The 23,777-nt window shown below is 49.0% G+C and overlaps 1 protein-coding gene across 2 annotated transcripts in view; it reads left to right on the plus strand.

Moving 5' to 3' along the window:
- Pag1 (phosphoprotein membrane anchor with glycosphingolipid microdomains 1) overlaps positions 1-23,777 on the plus strand; it is a 141,805-nt gene that overhangs the window by 108,585 nt on the left and 9,443 nt on the right. For both annotated transcript variants that reach the window (NM_001439413.1, NM_022253.2), the window contains 4 exons: positions 13,500-13,704; positions 14,952-15,003; positions 17,571-17,667; positions 20,044-20,630. In NM_001439413.1, the coding sequence (NP_001426342.1) occupies positions 13,574-13,704; positions 14,952-15,003; positions 17,571-17,667; positions 20,044-20,630 (867 nt within the window). In that variant the 5' untranslated portion in view covers positions 13,500-13,573. The remainder of the gene's footprint in view (positions 1-13,499; positions 13,705-14,951; positions 15,004-17,570; positions 17,668-20,043; positions 20,631-23,777) is intronic.

The raw sequence follows: 23,777 nt of genomic DNA on the forward strand, positions 1-23,777 counted from the left end.
ACCTGAGTTTTTGATCTTAGCCATTCTCACTGGTGTGAGGTGAAATCTCAGGGTTGTTTTGATTTGCATTTCCCTTATGACTAAAGATGTTGAACATTTCTTTAGATGTTTCTCAGCCATTCGGCATTCCTCAGCTGTGAATTCTTTGTTTAGCCATAGAAAGAATCAACAGAACCAAAAGTTGGTTCTTTGAGAAAATCAACAAGATAGATAAACCCTTAGCCAGACTAATGAGAGGACACAGAGAGTGCGTCCAAATTAACAAAATCAGAAATGAAAAGGGAGACATAACTACAGATTCAGAGGAAATTCAAAAAATCATCAGATCTTACTATAAAAACCTATATTCAACAAAACTTGAAAATCTTCAGGAAATGGACAATTTCCTAGACAGATACCAGGTATCGAAGTTAAATCAGGAACAGATAAACCAGTTAAACAACCCCATAACTCCTAAGGAAATAGAAGCAGTCATTAAAGGTCTCCCAACCAAAAAGAGCCCAGGTCCAGACGGGTTTAGTGCAGAATTCTATCAAACCTTCATAGAAGACCTCATACCAATATTATCCAAACTATTCCACAAAATTGAAACAGATGGAGCACTACCGAATTCCTTCTACGAAGCCACAATTACTCTTATACCTAAACCACACAAAGACACAACAAAGAAAGAGAACTTCAGACCAATTTCCCTTATGAATATCGACGCAAAAATACTCAATAAAATTCTGGCAAACCGAATTCAAGAGCACATCAAAACAATCATCCACCATGATCAAGTAGGCTTCATCCCAGGCATGCAGGGATGGTTTAATATACGGAAAACCATCAACATGATCCATTATATAAACAAACTGAAAGAACAGAACCACATGATCATTTCATTAGATGCTGAGAAAGCATTTGACAAAATTCAACACCCCTTCATGATAAAAGTCCTGGAAAGAATAGGAATTCAAGGCCCATACCTAAACATAGTAAAAGCCATATACAGCAAACCAGTTGCTAACATTAAACTAAATGGAGAGAAACTTGAAGCAATCCCACTAAAATCCGGGACTAGACAAGGCTGCCCACTCTCTCCCTACTTATTCAATATAGTTCTTGAAGGTTTTCCAATAGTCTTAAGCAACCCCTGGGAAAGGTTGTGCACCCCAAAAGGGGTCACGACCTAAAGGTTAAGAACTGTTGCTATACAGTGAGCTCTCTGCCTAATGCTGTGACAATGCTAAGTAATTGTGAACTTCTGAAAGTTTGAGGAGTGACTGCCAGCTCTTGGGGGCCCCATTGGGGACATCAACAAATACCCAGTGGCGTCCATTCAGAACCTGAGGCTGTGTGTATGTGACATTGCTTCCCTGTGCTTCCCCCCCACAACCTCCTTCCTAACTCTATGGAATGGAAGCAGTCATGTCAATTTAACACAAGGATGTAAATCTGAATGTCAGGTCCACCACACAGCCATTACCCTTGCTCTATGCCTGTATTCCACAGCCAGCAAAAGAAGAGAGAGATCAAAACACTACAGTATGTAGACACATAGCTATGTGCATATGTGCACTGTTCTAGGTCAGCCATGGGAAGTCCCTAGTTCAGTGAAGTGCTGAGTTCAGATGTCCAGCACCCACGTAAACAGCCAGGTGTGACAGAGTGTGTCTGCAATCCCATGGCTCTCCCTGGAGCTCTCAGCTGGCCAGCCAAGTCAGTTAGCTCTGGCTTCAGTGCAAGACTGTTTCAAAAGATAAGGCAGAAAGCAGCCAAGACATCTGATGTCTACAGTGGACCTCCACGCATTTACACACATGCATCTGCACAGTGAATACACACAGACACACACACACACACACACACACACACACACACACACACACACACACATTCCCCTCTCCCACCAAGTCCACTCTCAATGTCTCGCCTTTCTCAATCACAGGATGTCCCCATGCTGCAGCCTTAGAGACAGCCCTCCCACCCTCCCCCCTCCACTTTCTTCCCTAGGTGACATGGTTGGCAACCAGTCACATATGCTTCCCTGAGATTGCCAGAACTCATGCCACCCATGTAAGCCATTAATGCATGTTTAATCTCTGGTCTTAAATATATAGCAAGCACTTTTTTCCCTTCTGTGCTGGCACCTCCTGTCCTTGGAAGCTGGCCCATCCTCAGAGGGCAGCTGACCCTGCTGGGAGGTTGCACACACGTGGGCGGTGGGCCTTTCCACCCTGCGAACATGCAAAGACTGCCTTTGGAATTCACTCGACACATTGAGGACAGTTCTCAGCTTGAGACAACAGCAGTCCAAGGCAGTGCAGCTGCGTGAATCCTGAGGAGCCTCTGTAGCCATGCTACAGAGCCAAGCTCCTGTCTCAGATGTAGCACAGTGAAGGGGAGGACCTCACAGCCTTTCGCTCTCATTTTGCATGCTTGAAATATAATGCTAAGTTTTTTTTTTCTTGTGGCCAAAAATATATCTCTGATTGAGAAAGTTTCCTCTTACAAAGTTGACCTATTTCTCATCTCAAGATTGGATGTGTCCTGCTTACAGTTGGTAGTTAGGGAATGAGAGTGTGAAAGAGTTAGAAGTGTCCAGAGGTATGAGTCAAGAAGCCAGTAGGAACAAGCCAAGAAGCTACTTCTTGACCAACGCGGCCGGTCTCTCAGAACATGGCAGGCTTAGCGCACACTGAGAGGATCCCTCCCAACTGTAGGGTTTTCCAGGCAACAAGCATGTGCCTTTAAAGAGCCCCCAGCCCCATCCCACAGCCTCTGCCCTAGCCGTACAGGAACAGTGAATGCCTGGGGCTTTGCCCTGTTCTGGCATTTTTGTTAAAGGCTGTGGGTATCTCAGAAATGTGTGCACGTGCTAAGCACATGCTGCTTTCTGTTTCTTTGTTTCATGATTTCTGGAGGGACACATCTTCATTCACTATATAGCCCTTCTGGACCATAATTGTCCATTTTTCTGCCTCAGCCTACTAGACTAGAATTACAAGCATGTGCCTTGTAATGAAACACGAAACATAATGCCCGTGAAGTAATGAGGACTCGAAGTCAGCTTCAGCGTACGCCATAGGTTACTTATGGCTGATGTTCTGGAAGGAGTGTGGGATAGATTCCTGGTTCTACATGCTGGCTACAAAGACTACCTGTGCTTTCTTTGTTCCTCGTGGCATCTGTTTAACTGGTTGGGATCACTAACACTTCCCATGAATCTTAGGCCATGCTTTCTGGAACACTCAAACAGTCCTTAAGGACCAGCAGCACAGCATTAGGGCCTATGTACACAGTTCTGAACTGTTGGTTCTGACTCTGAGAACCACAGCCATATTCATAAAACAGTAGAAGCTAGACGCTGGGAAGGACTATAAATGACCACATTTCTCAAAGGGGGAAACTGAGGGAGGCCTGGGAGGTTCAGATTCAGGCCGCGAGGCAACTTAGTGGAGATGCATAGAGTAGAGGCTCACACGGCACAGTGTTTGTACTCCGCTCTCTTCTCAACCGTTGGACGGACGGACAGAACTGCCTGTGGTTAAGTGCTGTGGTGAGAATGAAGGCTTTTAGACTTATGGTCGCATGCTCAAGGAAGGTGATGGCCAGGTTTCAGCACCAGGGAACTGGCCGCGTATCTTCCAGCTCTGTATCTTGTGTACTGTATGGAGCAGCACCTGTCAATTTAAAAACCCGTGCCCTATAGGAAAGGGTAGAAGGTGGGACATCTGGGAGGTAGAAAGAATTCTGGGATAGAGCCAGGCATGGGAGATTGCCCTGGAAAGAAGTGACAAGATGGTTGTATGGTGCCTGAGTGCAGGTAACCAGCCAATTGGCAGAATGTAGACTAAAATAAATGAGATATTTTAAGTTATATCTAGTCAGAAAAGACTCTAGCCATATGGCCAAGGTATCTGTAAATATATTTTGAGTATGAGTCTTATTTCTGGGTGCATGGGAATGGGAGGAAGAACTGGGCCCAACTTCTACAGATGACAAAGGTTCTACTGACGAGACTCAAGTATCTGACTGGCATGAGTTGAGGTGAAGGTCATGGTTTACCCTTGAGATTTCTAGTACCTAGAAGTGCAGAGCCTTTGGCCTCTCCACCACAGCTGAACTAGACCCTCCAGGTCATCACTGAGCAGCTAAGATTACAGGCCTATACAAGCGAGCCAGGCCAGAAGAGTGCGTTTTCCACACACTCCCAGGAGGTAATGTGCGGGACCATTGTTTCAGACACTGGGCTACATGAACCAGGCTCCATCCTTCCTCAGACAGCAGCTGAGGACATCATCTCCTGCATCCTGTCCCTGCACTGTCCACTCTGTCTGCACTGTAACGATGGATTGCTGTGGCCCACTGAGAAGGTATTACGGACAGAGTCTGCTGCTGTCTCTGTTCTGTACTTAAGTCATTCTCTGTTCTTAAGTTTTGCTCCTCCAGTTATGAGGGTTGAGTATTTTTAGATGTACAGTTCTATCAGGGATGCAACAAAGAGGGCACTCAGAAGTAGCCCTGTCCCCATGCGTGCGTGCGTGCGTGTGTGCGTGGTACCAGCATGCACGGGAGCGGGCATGGTATGTGGTATGTCATGTGTAGACCATGTATGGTGCATGCATGTGTGCGTGCTTGTGCACACGTAGCTCCGGAGGCCCCAGGTCAATGGCCGATGTTTTCTTACACTCCACCCTACTTTTGAGGCAGAATCTCTCCCTGTAGTTGGAGCTTACCATTTGTGCTATACCAGCGGGCCGCTGAGCCCCACAGAGTCTCATGTCAGTTACCGCCCAGCTCTGAGATTACAGACATCAAGGCCAGAACTTTACAGCGATGCCAGGGATCCAAACCCAGGTCCTCACGCTTCTGCAGCAGGCACTTTCCTGACTGAGCCATCTCCTTAGCCACAAATCTGAGCTTTTAAATACTGTGTGCGGCTCTAAGAGGGGGATTTGCCTGGGAGACGTTTATGTACGAGAGTTCATTTTTCAAAATAAAGAAGCGGAAGTTTCTTCTTGTTGTCCTGTACTACTATGAAAACAAAGGCTGAGTCAGTGAGCCTCAGAAGCCAAATAAAGGGGGCGTGAAGCAATGCTCAGCTGAGTGTGACAGGAACAGCACTGGGCTCAGGAAGTGGTCTGCATGTGAACGCCACATCCATCACAGCCTGGCTGCTGCGTGAACCTGCAAACTGCTCTGGCTCCCTCGGATGACAGCCCGTGATTAACAAGCCATGAGAATGAGTGCTGGGCAAACGAGTCGCCATGGGGAATCGAAGCTCCGGGGGATGACGGCCGTAGCTCCCTCGCCTCACTGTCTGCCATCCCGCCTGGAGGTACGAGGGCCCTGGGGTACACAGCCTCTGAGAGTAGCCGGGTGCTGGTGGAGTAGGGAGCCCGTCTCTGACGAAGCCATTGGCACGAAGGCCCATGGGATTAAATAAAACCTAATATGGATGGGCTGAAAAGATGGCTCATTGGCCAAGAGTGCACAGTGCTTCACCTAGCACCCATGTCAGGTGTCCCACAACTCCCTGTAACTCCATTCTAGGACGTCTGACACCCTGGGCCTCCATGACACAAACCACACATGGACACATTATTACATATAAACCCGTTTTTAATCACAGGGTAAGAGGCTGATATGCAGTCTAGACTCACCTAGGGTTCTGATATTTGAAGACTGGAGTCTCAGCTGGTGTACAGCTTCCTCCTCGGGTCTAGCAAAGCCTGGGTAAAGGAAGAGGACTGATGTTCAGAGAACATGGAGGATCAGCTTGCTCTGTCCTAGTGGCCTGTCAAGCAAACCTCTATCACTCCTGCTTCTCATAGAAAGCCAGCCTGAAAGCTGAGAAAAGAGCTTCTTTTTTTTTTTTCCATCTTTATTAAATTGGGTATTTCTTATTTACATTTTGATTGTTATTCCCTTTCCTGGTTTCCGGACCAACATCCCAACCCTTCCTCTCCCCCATCTTTATGGGTGTTCCCCTCCCCATCCTCCCCCCATTACCGCCCTCCCCCCAACAATTATGTTCACTGGGGGTTCAGTCTTAGCAGGACCCAGGGCTTCCCCTTCCACTGGTGCTCTTACTAGGCTATTCATTGCTTCCTATGAGGTCAGAGTCCAGGGTCAGTTCATGTATAGTCTTTAGGTAGTGGCTTAGTCCCTGGAAGCTCTGGTTGCTTGGCATTGTTGTTCATATGGGGTCTCAAGCCCCTTCAAGCTCTTCCAGTCCTTTCTCTAATTCCTTCAACGGGGGTCCCGTTCTCAGTTCAGTGGTTTGCTGCTGGCATTCGCCTCTGTATTTGCTGTATTCTGGCTGTGTCTCTCAGGAGAGATCTACATCCGGCTCCTGTCAGCCTGCACTTCTTTGCTTCATCCATCTTATCTAGTTTGGTGGCTGTATATGTATGGGCCACATGTGGGGCAGGCTCTGAATGGGTGTTCCTTCTGCCTCTGTTTTAATCTTTGCCTCTCTCTTCCCTGCCAAGGGTATTCTTGTTCCCCTTTTAAAGAAGGATTGAAGCATTTGCATTTTGGTCATCCTTTGTGAGTTCATGTGCTCTGTGCATCTAGGGGAAAGCAGCTTCTTCCTCAAGGCCTTCTCAGAAACCCCGAGGCCTTCTGGGGTTCCTTATAAGGAAAATTCCTTATAAGACAGGGGCCTTAACGAAATTGGAGAGAGGGAGGACTGTAAGAAGAGGAAAACTGTTCCAAAGACTGGCCTTGAAGCTGAACACTGGAGGACAGGACAGCGTCAGAAGAGACCATAGATGAGGCTGCGAATGAATGTGAAGAACCCTTTTTCCTTTGAAAAGTGTAATGTCCGGCCTCCTCAAAGTAGGGGGCCAGGAAATGGTCACCTGTGAGAGGAGATAGAAAGGCGGTAAGGCAGGAAGCGTGGTGATGGGGATCGCTGGCTCTGAGAGTCTGCTCGGGTGGTGGAGATGTGGCCGTCCCCAGAATGATCTGCTTTGCTGGTTCCAGAGTGAGGGTCTGGCCCCGGGACATCCCGGGCTTCTGAGGCTGTGAGTCAGCCCTCTTCAGCTTCTCTCCCGAGCCATGAAAGACACACCTGCCTTTGAGCGTCTCCATTCTAGTCTTCCCACAGAGGCAGCCAGCAGGAAAACCTCCTGACCAAAATAATTTCTCAGGTTATGAAGATGCTAAGGTTTTAGAGGGAAAGAGGTGACTTCATCTCTGCCCTCAGAGACCGTCTCATCTAGGTCAGGAACGCAAGCAAGCGGCAAAAAGAAAGGATTCCCAAGTCCAACTGCACGCTCACAGAGATGTTCCACATGGCCAGAGGCAAGCAGAGCCTCGTCCCTGCCACCCTCTGATCAGAGGCTATGTCACCTTGACCCAGATGAAGAATGTCAGGGCTCCGATGAGCGTGCACCACACAGGCTGCTGGAAATAACCAGCCACCCCTCCTCATGTCCTCCTCCCCGCCCCATCCACACCAAATCAAGATGAGGAAAAGCAGTTAAAGAAGTCACTCCCCTGCCAATCAAACCCTGCCCAGCGCTTCTCAACCGCTGGTGCTGGGGCTGGTGCTGGTAATGGCACTGGTCCTGGTACTGCGGTGCTGGTGCTGGTAGTGCTGGTACTGGTACTGGTGCTGGTGCTGTGCTTCTGGTGCTGGTGCTGTTGGTGGTCATCATCATCATCATCATGGTATCTCACCACAGTGACAGAAGTGAAGTCAGGATAGAGGACATGAGAGTTCTGTCCTGAGGTTCCTCCTGTGGCCCACACACCCATCATTTTATGCAGGGCAGGGACTCACCGGAGAATGTGTCTCCTCCTGACTGTTAACTTGCCTGGTTCATTTGTAACCCACGATGTGCCCTTCCACCACACGGTCGTATACCTGGTACTGGCCATCAGGAGCCATTCCCATGGGGCTGGTGACTCTGCCCCCAGGAGATGGGTCATAAGCTGAGATGGCTTCTATCATCCTTAATTACAGGTCCGCAGGACAGCTGTGAAACAGTAATAACTGTCATCACTGCCCTGAACCTGCTTCAAAGGAGCTGCAAGTGTTGGCCTCCCTAGATAATCTAATCCGAGTGTTATTACAAGGCTGTCTGTGATCTGAGCCCTACCTGCTTCCAGTGTTCACTAGAGTAGGAAATAGCTCTGTTCCTTTCGCCCATCTTGTCTGGTGTTTGCTTTCTGTCCTGTTGGAATTGACTAGGGTGGCTGATAATCCAAGCTGATGAAAACAATTAAACACCAAACACGACCAACCACAATTATGCAGGTCTCTCCAAGCGGCTCAAGCCTGTTCACTGCGGCTGAAACTGGAACTGTGCTGCCACCTTGTGGCTCAAAATGGCACCTGCTTTAAAGATTAAAGGCCAATGGTTTTGCTAATGCTGGAAATCCTTTACTAATCAGTGAAATCATAGAATCTGTGTGTTCGCCGGGATGATAATAGATTGTGAAGTTTTCAGCACAGAATAAGCTATCTTGGTAATCCCAGAACTCTGAAAGCAGGGGTGGTAGAAACAGGAGTTCAAGGCCCTCCTTGTCTGTTTAGCCAGTTCAAGAACTATCACGTGGTACATAAAAAAGTACCCACCTTTCTTAAGTCAAGGAGGTGTGTGCCTACAGTCATCAGAGTTGGCATGCTTGAGAGATGCAGGAAACACTACTGCCCTTTTTTGGGAGTGCAATGTATTTTTATTTCATGGCTGTCTACAACTTGGTATCAGCCAGTGTTCCAATAATGAAGCACAGTGTAGAGCGGAAAGACTCTGCACAATTGTTCACTCTTCTCCAGCTGTGTGACACTGCCACCTTCTGCACTTCAGCTTGGCCTTTGCCCTGTCAAATAATCTCAGGGCTGAGCTAGAAACCCAGGAACCTACAAGAGTCACCGACTCCTAGTAATGGGCCTGAAACAGCCATCTCTGTGACCCAAGATTTCCAGTGAAGGAGTTGGGACACCAACCCAGCCACAAAACGTTGGACTTACAATCTGCCCTGTCCCTAGAGTAAAGGGAACACAAGAGAAATTGTAGGAGTGGCCAACCAGTGACTGGTCCAGCTTGAGATCCATGCCACGAGTGGGAGCCCACCCCTGACACTTCCAGAGGGCCAGGAACCAGAAGCTAGATAGCCCAGAAACTTAGGATAGAACCAAACATCACAGCCTCTCAAAAAATAAAGTCAGTGCCGTGATCCCTGAAGATATTCTTCCGTGCTCATAGACAGGAGCCTAGGGTCCTCCTCAGAGAGCCTTCGGCGGCAGCAGATGGAGACAGATGCAGAGACCTACAGCCAGACAGCCTGTGGGGCCCCTAGCAATCCTGCGGAAGAGGGTAAGGACGGAGCTGGAGAGGTCATGGACACCTAAGAAAACCCACAGAATCAACTAACCTGGGCTCATGGGGCTCACAGAGCATCAGCTGACAATCAGGGAGCCTGCATGGGTCTGACCTCGGACCTCTGCACTTATGTTATGGTTGTGTAGCCTGGTCTTCTTGTGGGGCTCCTAACAGTAGGGGCAGGGGCTGTCTCTGACTCTTTCGCCTGCTTTTGGGACCCTTTTCCTCCTACTGGGTCAGCTCATCCAGCCTTGATGTAAGGGTTTATGCAAAATATTACTGCAACTTTCATATGCATGTTTAGTTGATATCGGATGGGAAATCTGCCCTTGTCTGAAGGGAAAAGGAGGAGTGGGTGGGGAGGGAAGGGACTGGGAGGAGAGGAGAGAGGGGAAACTGGTCAGGATGAAGGAGAGAAGAATAAATATTGTTTTAATTTTTAATTAAAAAATACTTATGAGTGCAATCCAAAGTTAGCTGTTCTTTGGTTTTGGTAAGAATTTTTTCTTTGTTTTGCTTGCTTGTTTGTTTGTTTGTTTGTTTGTTTGTTTGTGACAGGATTATCTTTATATTCCTGTCTGTCATGGGACTCACTCTGTAGACCAGGCTGGCCTCCCAAGTGCTGAGATTAAAGGCATGTGCTACAACGTCTGACCTCCAAAATCAGTTATTCTCAGTGAGACTTTTCTAGAACTATAACATGCCCTTTCCACAAGGACCGCACCCCCACCCTGCCAAGAGGGCACAGAGCACAAAAGTCACACTATACGCATGAAGAGAGTGCATTCATTCTCACAGGGAGGGTGCATTGCATCACACTGTACACGTGAAGGGGGTGCATTCACAGGGAGGGTGCATTGCATCTCCACCTACAGGGGAGACCACGCATCTATACATGTGCTCAGGGAGCAGCAGGAAGCACGTTTCAGTTGTAAAGGAGCCTGGGAAAATTCAAGGCAATATCTGGGGGAGGAGTTGGTGGCAGAATTTGGGGGGCAGATCCAGAAAGAGATGGAGAAAGAAAAAGAGTATAAGATCTCTAAAACAGGAGTAATCCACACTCCAGAGGTCAGAGGTGTGATGGTACCACGTACCCTGACACCACACACACCCATGCACATCCTTGATGCCATGCTCCTCCAGGGACCTAGTAGAGGGCCACCGCTGCTACTCTTTTGTCTCATGCCTCTGCCAGACCCCTGCTGTAGCCTCAGTCCTCCAGTCAAGTAGCAGTAGAGGCCACTGGGGAGGAAGCTGTCTGTGGCTGAGACTGAGGTTTTTACCCTGGCTCCCCAGAAAGTGGTCCCAGACAATCACTCTTGTCATCGAGAGACTTTTGTACAGGGCAAGGACTGGCGAGCATTTCTTTCAGTGACTTTTCGTGATGTTATAATTGAAAGGGGTAAGCCGGAACGTTTGACACACGCTCCAGATGCTCCAACTTTTATTCAGTAGCTTGTAATGATTCCCTTTCGTCCTCCCTCCCTGAGCTGTCCTACTAGGCTGGTACCCCATGTACTTCACTATATTAGAGGAGATATGAGAGATGTTCAGCCACGAAGTAATGAGGACTTGCTCTGCCTCTGAACAACCCTACAGCCAGCTCTCATACAGGAGTTTGCTCTTTATAAACAGCATTGATCAATCAGGTACATGAATGAAGAAACAAAACTGTGGTGTGTACAAGAGATGGACCCTCTGTCTGCTTCCAAAAGTATTTCATGATCTGCAGCTACACTAATATAACATAATACAAGTCACCTCAGAGGTCTCTGTGGTTTAAATGCTCTCTTGTGTGTATTTTAGAAATCTATCACCTCAGCATAGCAGTCTGGTAGGCCCCGTTTAAAGTGAATTGTCTCCTGGAACGTGGTGGTTATTTTGTTCACGCACAAGCAGTTTGTCTGTGTGTTACCCTCATCCTGCCCTGTTTGCAGACATAATACATGACCAGAGAAAAGTTTCATGTCACTGAAGAAACCCCAGCGCATTATAAACTGTTAGAAGGGTATTCACGCGCATCCGCAGACACGGAAATAGGGTTTCCTCGGTTGTACTGTACCTCAGCTATGTACTCTCCTTCATCCTTGAACTTTCAGGGAAATGTACACTAGAACAATCTGCCTTTGTCGAAATGGCTTCGATGTATCTATTTTGGTTACACTCTGGTTTGTCACTAAGACACCCTAGAGGTGCCAGCATGTGCAGCCTCTCGTTGGCCACATGTTCCTACGGTAATATCACTGACTCAAGTGAGAATGTAAAAATTTGTGTCTTTCTGCGAGAAAAATTCAGTTATGATTCATCATCCTAACCCAGAAGTTATGTATTGGCCTTGTGTGCTCCTCTGTTCTCAGCCTGTCTCTAATGCTGAAATGTTTAACAATATTTACAAATTACAAAATAACAAAGAATGAGCAATAGCCTGGCACTGTCAGAAGCATTATGGTGGGAACAGAGTGGTGGGTTAGCATTATGTTGGGAACAGAGTGGTGGTTCAGCATTATGGTGGGAACAGAGTGGTGGGTCAGCATTATGGTGGGAACAGAGTGGTGGGTCAGCATTATGTTGGGAACAGAGTAGTGGGTCAGCATTATGGTGGGAACAGAGTGGTGGGTCAGCATTATGTTGGGAACAGAGTGGTGGGTCAGCATTATGTTGGGAACAGAGTGGTGGGTCAGCATTATGGTGGGAACAGAGTAGTGGGTAAGCATTGGTGGTTCAAGCAGAGCAGAGTTTTCTCTATGGTGAGAACATGGACCAAGTTCTTTCCCAGCTTGGCTCCAACTTCCTGATCTTTAAAGTGGAGGTGAACAGTGCTCCCCGTGGGTGGTGGAGCAGTAAATGCAGGAGCATCTGGCGGCATCCCTGGGAACTCTGAGTACAGGTCTTATGCCTCCTCTATGGTTCTTCATATTTCGATCTTGCTTTCTGCTGAGGGAGTGTCCTTAGCACAAGCCTTTCCTCTGAAAATAAATTTGCTGGGTATCCAATATCAGCTCAGTGAAAACTCTTCCTTGAAAGTAAAGCCACACCCTGAGTGGACAGCAGTCTGGGGTGTATAGGCAGACACTATTTAATCAATCACACTGACGGAGCTCTAAGGAAAAACGGGCTTGAGGAGCTAGGGGGATGAAAATAGCGTTCTTGAAAAAAATGTGTCTTGGAAACCAGTGAGGTGGCTGAGATGTATAGATACTCACCACCACTCCTGACAACCTGAGTTCTTTCCCCAGGACCCACGGGGTAGAAGAAAGAACCGACTCGGGGTTGGGGATTTAGCTCAGTGGTAGAGCGCTTGCCTAGCAAGCGCAAGGCCCTGGGTTCGGTCCACAGCTCCGAAAAAAAAAAAAAAAAGAAAGAAAGAAAAGAAAAGAAAGAACCGACTCTTGTAAGCTGTCTTGTGACCTCCACAGTTGTCCCATGGAGCACATACATGTGTATGAACACACACACACACACACACACACACACACACATACACACACACACGCCCAGATAAATAAAAATTAATTAAAAATTCAAAGTTGGTTATTATTACATACATATCCATGCATAGTAAACATTTCATACTGCCCTGCCTGAGGCATAGTAATCCTAATAAGCATGTTTCCTTGCTTTGGGGTGCCTGAAATCTTGGTTGAAGAGTTGAAGAAGTTCCCTTGAAATAAGTCCATCCCCATGATGATAAACTACCCATTGCTTCAGATGTTCTGTTTTACGCTGGCGCAGTCCCAGTTAAATCCCACGTGAGGAAATCAAACATCAGACCACAGACTTGAAGAGAGCCAGGTTCCAGGCTCGCCTACCTTCTGCCCACATCACCCTGACTGCTGCGAAGCCTTTCTCCTGACAGGGAGGCTGTGCGCTTCTCACTTGAAGTGCTGTTAGAGACCTTTCAGACTCTGAAATAGAGGTAGCTATCCTGGAGAAAAGACGCAGGTCTGACCATGCCATTCATGTGTATTTTGTAGTTTCTTCAAACACAAACAGAAGGTCATTTTATACGGTCTCAGCATACCTGCATTTCGATGTTGCAAATAGAAGTTTCTGGTGTGGCATCGTGTCAGCACTCAAAAAACTCAGACTTGGGGATCTTTCTGGTTTGGGATCTTGACACTGAGAAGGCTCAGCCTCTCCAGGGAAGGGATCCTAAACGTGTTGTTCTCTCTGCAGGAGGGAAGCCCTCTAGACCCATGTGATCTCCTGTGAAGAACCGAGCCCACCTGCTGGTCACCCCAGCTCCCACCATGGGACCTGCAGGAAGCGCCCTGAGCAGCGGGCAGATGCAGATGCAGATGGTGCTGTGGGGAAGTCTGGCTGCGGTGGCCATGTTCTTCCTCATCACCTTCCTCATCCTTCTGTGCTCCAGTTGTGACAGGTTAGAACAAACATGCATGTTCCGGAGCCTAAACCTGTTGTTTTCCTGTGCCCAGTGGAGTCTCAGTGTTCAAAGCCTCCCTGGCCCTCTGTGTTCATGGGTTGCTTACAAAGGACGTTCTTGAAAATCCTTATGGACCTTCCTGGAGAGCAAAGCAAAGAGCCCTCCTGTTTTAAACGTCTGGAATGAATTCTTGCCGCTCTTTGAGCAGTCTTTGGGTGCTGTCCTTTTCTGGCCGTGGGCATATTGAAATCTAAGTGTGAGGTACTACATCCTGTTGCCACCATGGGCAGTTACTGAGGATGGTCGCTGTTGTGTGGCTTGGGAGAGCTCATGTATTATTAACCTGTGTGTGCTGAACTGCCCTTTATGAAGGAACAGGTTTGTTTTTCCTACAGGAGAGACTCACTGAGTGCAGACGCCTGTTTTCTTTTTAAACATTACACTTGTCTCCTTTCGCTCAGGGAGAAGCAGAGTTCTTTGTAACTAAGACTGGTTGCTCAGAACAATCAGAGATGGTACAGGGTGTGCAGCCTTCTGGTGTTGCCGGGAGTCAGTGGGGACCAGCTTAGCCAGCTCCAACATGGGAAGAAAGTTAATGATATTTAAAATTCTGATATGGAACCCACCCTAAAATCTGTCAAGAAGAGAAAGCCAGACTCTCTGGCCTTATGCAGCCTCTCCTAATCCCTGCCAAGTGTGGACCCAGGCATTTGAGGACGGGACAAGCCTCCAGGAGCTTGAAGATTCTGCTGTTGTAATGACTCATTTGCCCGCTAGGAGTCACCCTCTCCTCAACACAAATAGAAATGTCATCTTTACAACCAATGGCTTTCTTTAGACTGTTCGGTGTAAAAGACGTTTCTATTTTTACTCAACAGACGTTTCCATAGACTGGAAGTACATATGACTCATCCTGAGACATGTCACCTTGCTGGTGTGCCAAAGTAGTGTCTCCTGTATGTTCTCTCACCCCTTTCCACACGCACGTGACTCACAGACTCCTAAGGGAGACGATGAGAAAAGGCGTTGTCTGTCATCCGAGCATTCTAGGCACAGACAGCTCCTGCTTGCAGCCTGCTGTCCTCCTGCTGTGAACTTGACCCTCTGTGCGCCAGAAAGGGACACAGCCTTTGCTGCTGGTTAGGACTTTTTCTGCTGAGGAACGTTAGGCTAGGGGAACATGGTGTCTGCTTCACTTTAAGGGCACATTTGACACCAGAATGGTGTTTTCTTCTCCGTTTCAGAGACAAGAAGCCACGGCAGCATAGTGGAGACCATGAGAGCCTGATGAATGTGGTAAGCCGCAGTGTCTGTCTGTCTGTCCACGTACACCTCTCCAGGCATGACGCTGCTGCTGGCTTTCGACGCCACTGAAGCTGGCATGTGGACATAAATGGAGATTAGCTGTGGCTTTCTGTATGGACTGCTGGGAGCCCGGCTTGACCGGTCGGTGTTCGGGGAAGCTCTGAAGTGAAAGCAGTCGCTGGACTGCCTGAAAGATTGCTACGGGCCTCCAGCCTGGTCTGGAAGGGCAGTCACAGGAACAACTGGATGACTCAAATAGGAGTGCTTGTTTCTCCCGCACTCGGTGCTGAGCTCCTTCCAGAGTTAGATTGGTCGCAAGTGCACTCAGTCCTTCCTGTCGCCTTCCCCCAGCCTTCTCCTCTACCCCTCATGTCACCTGTCCCCCTCTGAGTGCATGTCCTGAGGGCCGAGCCCCCCGCTTTCATAAAGATAGCAGATTTACCCTGTGACTTGACTAGTGCCATCTGAAATGGCCCTGCTTCCAGATAAGGTTAGTCTGTGGCACCGGGGACTGCGATTTTGACATACATTTGGGTGGAACTGCAGCCCTTCATCAGGGCCTGGGGCCCACATCATAGCTTGGCCCTGGTACATTAGCCCATCCTCGACGTTTGATGGGATCATCATGGACCCAACAGTCTCAGGGAGCGATCCATCGCCAGGGTGAGGACCAGCCTCTGTCTTGTGTTGTGCCCCGTATGAGGCAGCAGTCTCAGTAGCTATGTCTGCAGGACTGTGCTGAGTCTCCTCTGAACTCCAGGGCAGTTCTAGGAGGGAAGGTACTTCCTGCTCAGAGCCAGGAAGCATGTATGCATTAAACTCTGAGGGCCCTCAGAGTTATTTGCACCCCTCAGGCATATTCAGAGCACATGGCTGCCTGAACCCCCACTTTCCAATGTGCCTGTAGCCCAAGCAGACAGGAAGCTACCAGGATTCCAGGCTCCTTCTGGACCCCAGGGCTCTCTCTTCCTTTATCAGAGACCACCATCATCACCCATCACAGCTGCCCTGGCCCTCGGCATCTCTCCTGCCCTGACTGATATTCTCAGCCTGTTTTCACTGCTTATGTTGTCTCCACTTCTTGTTCCCATGTCTCCATTCTCTTCCGTGATTGCTGGTGTGATGTGAGGGGAGGTGGATGGATGGGGCCCTGTCTTTCTTCAGCTCCCACCTTCCCCAGTCAGGTGGACAGGAAGTGGTGGCTGAACTTGGGCCTCACTTCCTCCTACAACAGGGGTTCTTGGGTATGGCCAGACCTGGCAGTTCCACCTGTGTTCTGTGTGAAACCAGTGTTCAGGGCTGGGACCTAGTTTGCCAGGTCACTCTGATATGGGTGCCAGGGTGAACACCATCGCTCTTGACCTTCTGTCCCTGTTATTCTGCTCGAGGGCAGAATTGTGTGCTGACAGTGCCTGTGAGGCCTGCACACAGCTGCCCACGTAGCACCAGAGTTCCCTAGATCACCCACAGTTTGCTGACTTGTTTCTCACAGGAGCTAAGGTGAGAAATGGCCATTCAAACAGAGATTATAGAAGTTTGGCTGTGACATGTTGTTATACAGGAAGCGTTCCCTTGGTCCCTATTTCTGTCCCTTAAGGACACTATTTCTCCAATATTAGCCTCTGTATCCCAGGGTCCTGGCAAACCAGCAGCCACCATTTCCTATCAGCAGATGGGAGCAGTGTTGGCCGAAAGGGCAGCCTTCCCAAACACTCGGGCATCGCCGCACATCAAGGGCTGCTCATCGTCTGTTATTGTTTGATTCCCCATCAGAGTCAGCAAGTTTGTGAAGCCAACAACCCAAGGCTTCTGTACAGGTCACACCAGTTCCCCTGTGATATCCTGAAACCCATGTTGTGTCTTGGGCAGCAGAAGCCATGAAAGTGAAAAGGATGGAGTCCAACATATTAGAGGAAATACATCCGGAAGCAGCTAGTTTCTGCCTGCCCCTGTGAGAGCTCTACCTGTCATGCTGTTCCAGGCAGTCCCCACCGCACCATCCAGCGAAGGAGCAAACAATGAGAGTAGGAAAGGTTTGCAAAGCAGTTACTCAGTAGATGGTCATTTTAGAGCTCTGAAATAGACTCAGAAATGTACGACATCAAGTGCTGTGTTGAGCAGGTTTAAGCCTCTTCCTATCAGGAGACAGCAGCCATACTTTGTAGTTTGCTTGGCAGCCCCTGTGTTTCAGGGCTGGTCCCTGCCTAGCTCTGTTCTGACCCACACAGTGATCTGTGGTCTGCTTTTCCCGTGAGCTAGGGAAACACAGTGGACCTGTGGCCCACCTGTAACCACCAGGCGAGACGCACTGCCCCAAGCCTTGCGACACTCCCAGTGCTGAGAGTCCAGAACCGCCCTCAGGAAAGCACAGCCATTCTCCATTGGTGAGAACGGTCCCCACTTGAGTGTGACTAGCCATCCAAGGGGTTCAGCTTAAAGCATTCTTGTTTTACCTGATTTAGGCAGTGGACTTTGGCATTTCTTTGGCTGCTTTGATTTTCATAGTGTCCTCTGGTGCCCAGCAGATTCTTACCAAAAGATGTGTTTGGATTTTTCAGCCTTCCGACAAGGAGATGTTCAGCCATTCAGCGACCAGCCTGACCACAGATGCACTGGCCAGCAGCGAACAGAATGGGGTGCTCACCAACGGCGACAGTAAGTTCTGCAGAGGACGAGGCAGCTCACAACTGTCCATAACTGCAGTTGCAGGGGACCCAACGCCCTCTTCGCACCTCCACACACACCAGGCACGCAAGCCGTGCCCAGACATGATGCAGACAGAGCACTAGGGAGCGTACTCTATCCCCGTCGTTATTACTACCAGCCAGAGGTCTCATTTGCATAATGACACCTAATCTGTTTGCTGACTTCCGGTGCCAGGAACCCTCTTGGAGTGCTCTGTCATTCCCTTCACTGTGCCCATGCACAGGTGGCACTAAGTCCCCAGTTTAAAACTGAGAGGACTCCAGCACAGGGCTATTGGATCAAATTACCACAGGCTAATGCTGGAGTGACTTAGAGATGTCAGGGTCAGAGTACAGGTACCTGCAGCCCTACTGGGGACTGATGGAGAATCACTTCCTCGCCTCTGCACCCGCCTGCATCCCTGCATGGTTTGCTTCTCGCAGACCTTCAGGTCTCTCGCTGGCCTTAATCTTTCACACTTTAGGTCCATGTAATCTCTAAGGCTTGTGTGGGTAACCTGGGTTTCTCTACCCATCTCAAGGTTAGCCGATTACACGTAGGGGCACACGCAAGTGCACATGCAGAGCTGCCGTGTCATACAGCATGTCGTCCCCAGAGACTAGGATGTTGACATCTTTGGGAAACCAAATCCTTGTCACACAGTCACTAATAACCTGACTGACATTTGTTATCGCAGAGTTTGAGGATCTGTAACTTGAAGCAGGGCGCCCGATTCTAGGGCAGACGTCCAATCTGGGGCAGCCATGTCGTCTGACTCGGTGTACACTGACTGACAGGTGTAGTTGCAGTGGTCACGTCCCGCTTTGCAGCGTGTGGCATGCATTCACCCAAGGCAAGGAAGGGAACTCAGGGGTCGCCAGCAATGGCACCCAAGGCTGCAGGCACCAGTGCCCTATGTTCTGAAACTGAGCCAGAGCCCCAGCAGGAGCCACTCCTGCAGGAGAAGCAAAAACTCTAGGGCTGCTAATCCTGTGTCTAAGGATAGTTAGCGTTTCTTTTTCTTTCCTTCTTCCTAACGGATGGATGTTTACACCTCCATACAAGTATATACTGTATTTTGCCTACCCTCGCCCTCACTACCTCTCACTTCCACACACATCCTCTCCCCAGATGTCCCCTCCTCCTGTTTTGGTTTTCTTGGTCTGTTGTTGTATTAGGGGGGTTGGTTTTGTGGTTTTGGTGCAGGGCCTCACGGGCCCCTCCCAGCTAGCCCGCTGCCTCTGATTTCCACACAGTGAGAGCTATGTGAACCTGTTTGATGTAAGCACCCTAGGAGCAGATTCCACCCACTTACAAGTGGTTGAACAGCCCGTGGCACTTAGCCAACACTCAAAATCCGTGGGATAATGATTGATTGACAGGTGTCATGGTTGCTATTTTAGAGGCGATCCAAGGATGTCCTATCTGAACTTCTTCTATGAGGAGGCAAGGATTTGGGCCCGAGGCGATGTGGAAAGAGGGTGCAGTGTTTCTGGGCCCTTTTGATGCTGGCCTAAGGGTCTGTCATGGAGTCCCAGCTTCTGTTCTGTCTGCCAGATGATAGAGACTGGTGAAGTGGGGTGGCAATGGGAAGAGAGCCTTTTCCCCTCATGTAGGCAGAGACCAATTACAGCAAGGTGAAGAGACAACGTCCGTGCCCCACTGTTTAAGAGATTTCTTTCTTATATTTACTTTTATGTGAGTACACTCTAGCCATCCGCTGACAAACCAGAACATCAGATCCCATCACAGGTAGATGGTTGTGAGCCACCATGTGGCTGCTGGGAACTGAACTCAGGACCTCTGGAAGAGCAGTCAGTGCTCTTAACCACTAAGCCAGCTCTTGTGCCCCATTTTTTAGAGTCTTGGAGTCTGGCCCCGGGACTTGTCAATTTTGTATGCTACAGTGGGGGTGAAACCCAGGGCCTGTGTGTGAAGTACGTACTCTACCACTGAGTTACGGCCTCAGCCCACCATTCACTTTTTATTTTGAGCTAGCTTACCCAGCCTGGTCTTGAATTCAGTCTTCCTGCCTCGGCTTCTTTAAGCAGCCCCACCCCAAGCCCCACCTGGTACCTGTCAAACCCTCTGGCTACATGGGTTTCAGCAGGAGTAATACGTAATGGATGAACTATAAGTCAAGTACACCCACATCATTTATTAAATCTGGTACTGGGAAGGATACAGTGAATAGCTCCCCTTTCAATGTAATGGAAATAAGACTGCACTGCCAGTGAGTTTGCAGCTAAGCATCAGGTAAAACCAGGTTCATAAGCATGACGCGGTGGTCCACTCACTGGTTTTTAGGGGTGGCTTCCTCTGCTGTTAACACCCCTGCCCCTTCAGTTCTTTCAGAAGACAGCACAATGACCTGCATGCAGCATTATGAGGAAGTCCAGACCTCAGCTTCAGATCTGCTGGACTCCCAGGACAGCACGGGAAAGGCCAAGTGCCACCAGAGCCGGGAACTGCCCAGAATCCCGCCTGAGAACGCAGTGGACGCGATGCTCACCGCCAGGGCTGCAGATGGGGACTCCGGGCCCGGCGTGGAGGGGCCCTACGAGGTGCTCAAGGATAGTTCCTCCCAGGAGAACATGGTGGAGGACTGCTTGTATGAGACAGTGAAGGAAATCAAGGAGGTGGCAGACAAAAGCCAGGGCGGCAAGTCCAAGTCCACTTCTGCCCTGAAGGAGCTTCAGGGGGCCCACGCCGAGGGCAAGGCCGACTTTGCTGAATACGCCTCTGTGGACAGAAACAAAAAGTGCCGCCACAGCACAAATGCAGAGAGCATTCTGGGAACGTCCAGTGACCTGGATGAGGAAACCCCACCGCCTGTCCCAGTTAAACTTCTGGATGAGAATGCCAACCTTCCAGAGAAGGGAGAGCACGGGGCAGAAGAGCAAGCTCCAGAAGCACCCAGTGGACACAGCAAGGTAGGGCTTTTGTCAGGATGAGGTCATCTGTCTGAGACGTGCGTGCGTGCGTGCGTGCGTGCGTGCGTGTGTATGGAGTCAGCTGTGCTTGGATTTTTTTCACTCTCTAAGCCTTAACTGACTAAAGATATTTGTTTATAAAGCTTGTCTCGGCATCTCATTTAGACAGTTTCCAGATCTTATATTTCTATTAGACCAATATTATTGCCTAAATTTTGAAGACTAGGAACTAAATAGGCAACGTTCTTTACCAGACATCTCCCTCTTCTTGTCCTCAGGCAGCATCGTAACCTTGAGCCTTTCAGAGCCACACAGCCCAAAGCACAGTGGCTTTTCCAGAGAGTCCGAGTAGCAGGGTCCCCGCTATCAGCTTCTCTGTATATTTTCCTGTACACCAGCTAACGGGTCTTAGTTTTCACAAGCTCCTAAACAATATTTTTAAGTCATTTCTAAAGTTTTAGTCAGCAGACCTAAGCTGCATCAGTAGTCCACCACCTTCAGCGCGTGTGTCTTGCAGAGGAACCACTGTGCACGCCGGCTTGCCCTCACAGATTAACTAGGCCTGCTCTGCCTCAGTCGGCTGATAGCAGACTTCTAGAATCTACACAGCCGCAAATCATCTTCCAGCCGTCGCTGCCCTCGGCCCTTTGCAGCCCCAGCAGAGGCAGCGACCGTTTCGCTGATGGCCACCCCTCCTGTGGCTGCGTTGGGTGCGTTATGATGTCATCCTGTGCGCTATTCTGAGTTTGTTTCAACTTTTTACATTATCTGTGATAATCAGCTGTTGCAAGCCCCATAAAAGTATCTGTAGACATGACCATGAAGGGTGGGAGTTTCTACCCTTCAGATAACCAAAGACTACAAAGCCAATGCAAGTTTCCACTGCCTAAACTGCTGAGTCTTCTTATGGGCAAGCACATGGAGGATAAAAGCCTCGCTTGTTAGTAAGCAGTTCTCCAGATTTCACATTAGAAACTGGAAGTACACATCTAAGGCTCAAATTATCCCTTCACATTATACGAGCAAGTGATCCTCTCCCATGGAAACAATTCCAATTTTGTGTGAATTAAGAATTTCAAATGTTTAACATTTATCGAAACAAAAGGTTTTATTAAGCATCTACTGCGTGCCATATGGCCCTCTAGGTGTCAATTAATACACCAGCGAACAGTCATAAATTAATGGAAATCCCAGGTCAGGTGGAACTGCACCTTTAAACCACCGTACAGTTTAAAGGGAAAAAATAAAATAAGGGAGCTTGGGAAGGGGTGGGGGTGGGGCCCCTGGACAGAGTTGCTAGCATCTGCCTCAGTGCAAGCCAGGGTAAGCCTCGGCAGAGCTGAGGGGCGACTAAGAAGGCTACGCATGTGCTCTTTGGGACACTGTGCAGCTTGCTCACTTGGAAGCCCCTACGTTGCATCAGTGGCTGGTACACAGAGGGAGGGCTGGGGTAGGGAAGAGCAATGGCAAAGACAAGAGCAGTGTGCAGACAGGCGGAAATGTAGATAGCCTGGGCTCCTAGTCTGATTGAAGTAGAATAATACAGTATAATCTATGTCTGAAAGCCTCCCCTGCTCTAATAACCAGAGCTGGAGGGTCAGGACAGAGGCAGGAGACGGGGTGAGAGGAGCTTGGCTGGTGGTAATGTTACTGAGGCTGGCATAGTCGGTGGGCACAGGAAACCACCAGGAACCCAGCTAGAGGATCACAGAGAAGCAGGAGCTGGGGCAAGGCTGGGTAGCCATTAGAGAGCAGGACTGATCCCAACATTGACATAGCTCAGGGCAGCCGGGAATGGCTGGTCTAAAAGGGAAGCTGGGGCTGGATTCGTACAGTTGAGAACCAGTACAGAAATGTATTTAAACGTATAGGGTTGATGAGTGTAAACCAGGGCCAGAAGAGCCCCAAGAACAGGGCTCTGAGGGTGAGGGAATAGCAGGAGAGACCAAAACAGGGACAAAAACAGGAAAGGGAGCCACAGGTCACAGGACACACCATCATATTGATATGGCCATCCTGTGAGACCAAATGAAGAGTTCCTCAGACTAGTGAGGGTAGAAACTCAGCTGGAATGGATGCAAAGTCTGAGGCTTCGTTGTTCCATGGTGAGAAGAAGACAGAGCTGGAAGTCCGGTTGAGTTTGTCTTGTTTTGATTCTAGCATGTTTGTGTGTAAGTAGAGGTGACCCCACCAAGGGAGGGGATCTGGTGATGTAGACAGAACAAGAGAGATGGAGAAGCCACCACATTAGTGTAGAAGGGCAGAATGCAGTATGTAGGAGGGACGACTGAGTGCAGTGCATAGCAAACAACTGTGTTTGTGGTAACCAAGAAGGAACCGAAGGACACGGGTACAGAGAAATTCAGAATGAAGCTAGCAGCCCATGAGCACCAAGTAGATGGGCCGAGGAGGAAGCTCGGGTAGAGTCTGCCTTAGAGAAGTGGCCTGAGACATGGAGCCTCGCTGAGGGCCCACCCACTGGTAACGTGGGAAGGAGAGACTGCGGAAGAGGACATGAAGAGGAGGAGGAACAGATAGTTGCATCACAACCAAGTACTGAGATCGGTTGGGATTAAAGAGAGGAGATGAATTAGGAAAGCTGACCTGGCGGAGGACAAAGAGGAACAGAGAGGGAGTTAAGGCCTGGGACAATGAAGGACACTGGGAGATGGAGAAGCATCTGTCAGGGTGGGGGAGAGATAGTTTGCATGGATATGTTTTTGTTGGAATCAAGAATTAAGGTCAGAAATATGTTAGAAATAGTTAATAAACCAGGGCGCAAATCACGGAAGAACCAGGAACCAAGCTCACCTTGAAACAGGTCAGGGGAAACTGAGAGCCATGGGGTTCTTCCTGGTGATACCCACAGGCTGTCGGATCTAAGTGCTGGTATTCTGTGTAGAACTGCTGATCAGCCCTTCCTTGAGGCAGTTAGGAACCAAACACTAACATCAGAAGACCTCTGCACACCTGTGAAGCCCCTGGGCCACCAAGATCACGGGAACAGCTGATGCGGAAGACACAGAGTTGCCCGTATCCTGTAGAAATCACTTGAAAGCATTTGTGTGGACATGCACGTGTGTGCTAGGTTAAGCTATTGGCTTCAAACTGCTTTACTTTTTGGTTTATATATTTTTTTTTTTGACA

This window comes from Rattus norvegicus, chromosome 2, assembly GCF_021556685.1.
Source record: "Rattus norvegicus strain SHRSP/BbbUtx chromosome 2, alternate assembly SHRSP_T2T, whole genome shotgun sequence".
Taxonomy (NCBI): Eukaryota; Metazoa; Chordata; class Mammalia; order Rodentia; family Muridae; genus Rattus; species Rattus norvegicus.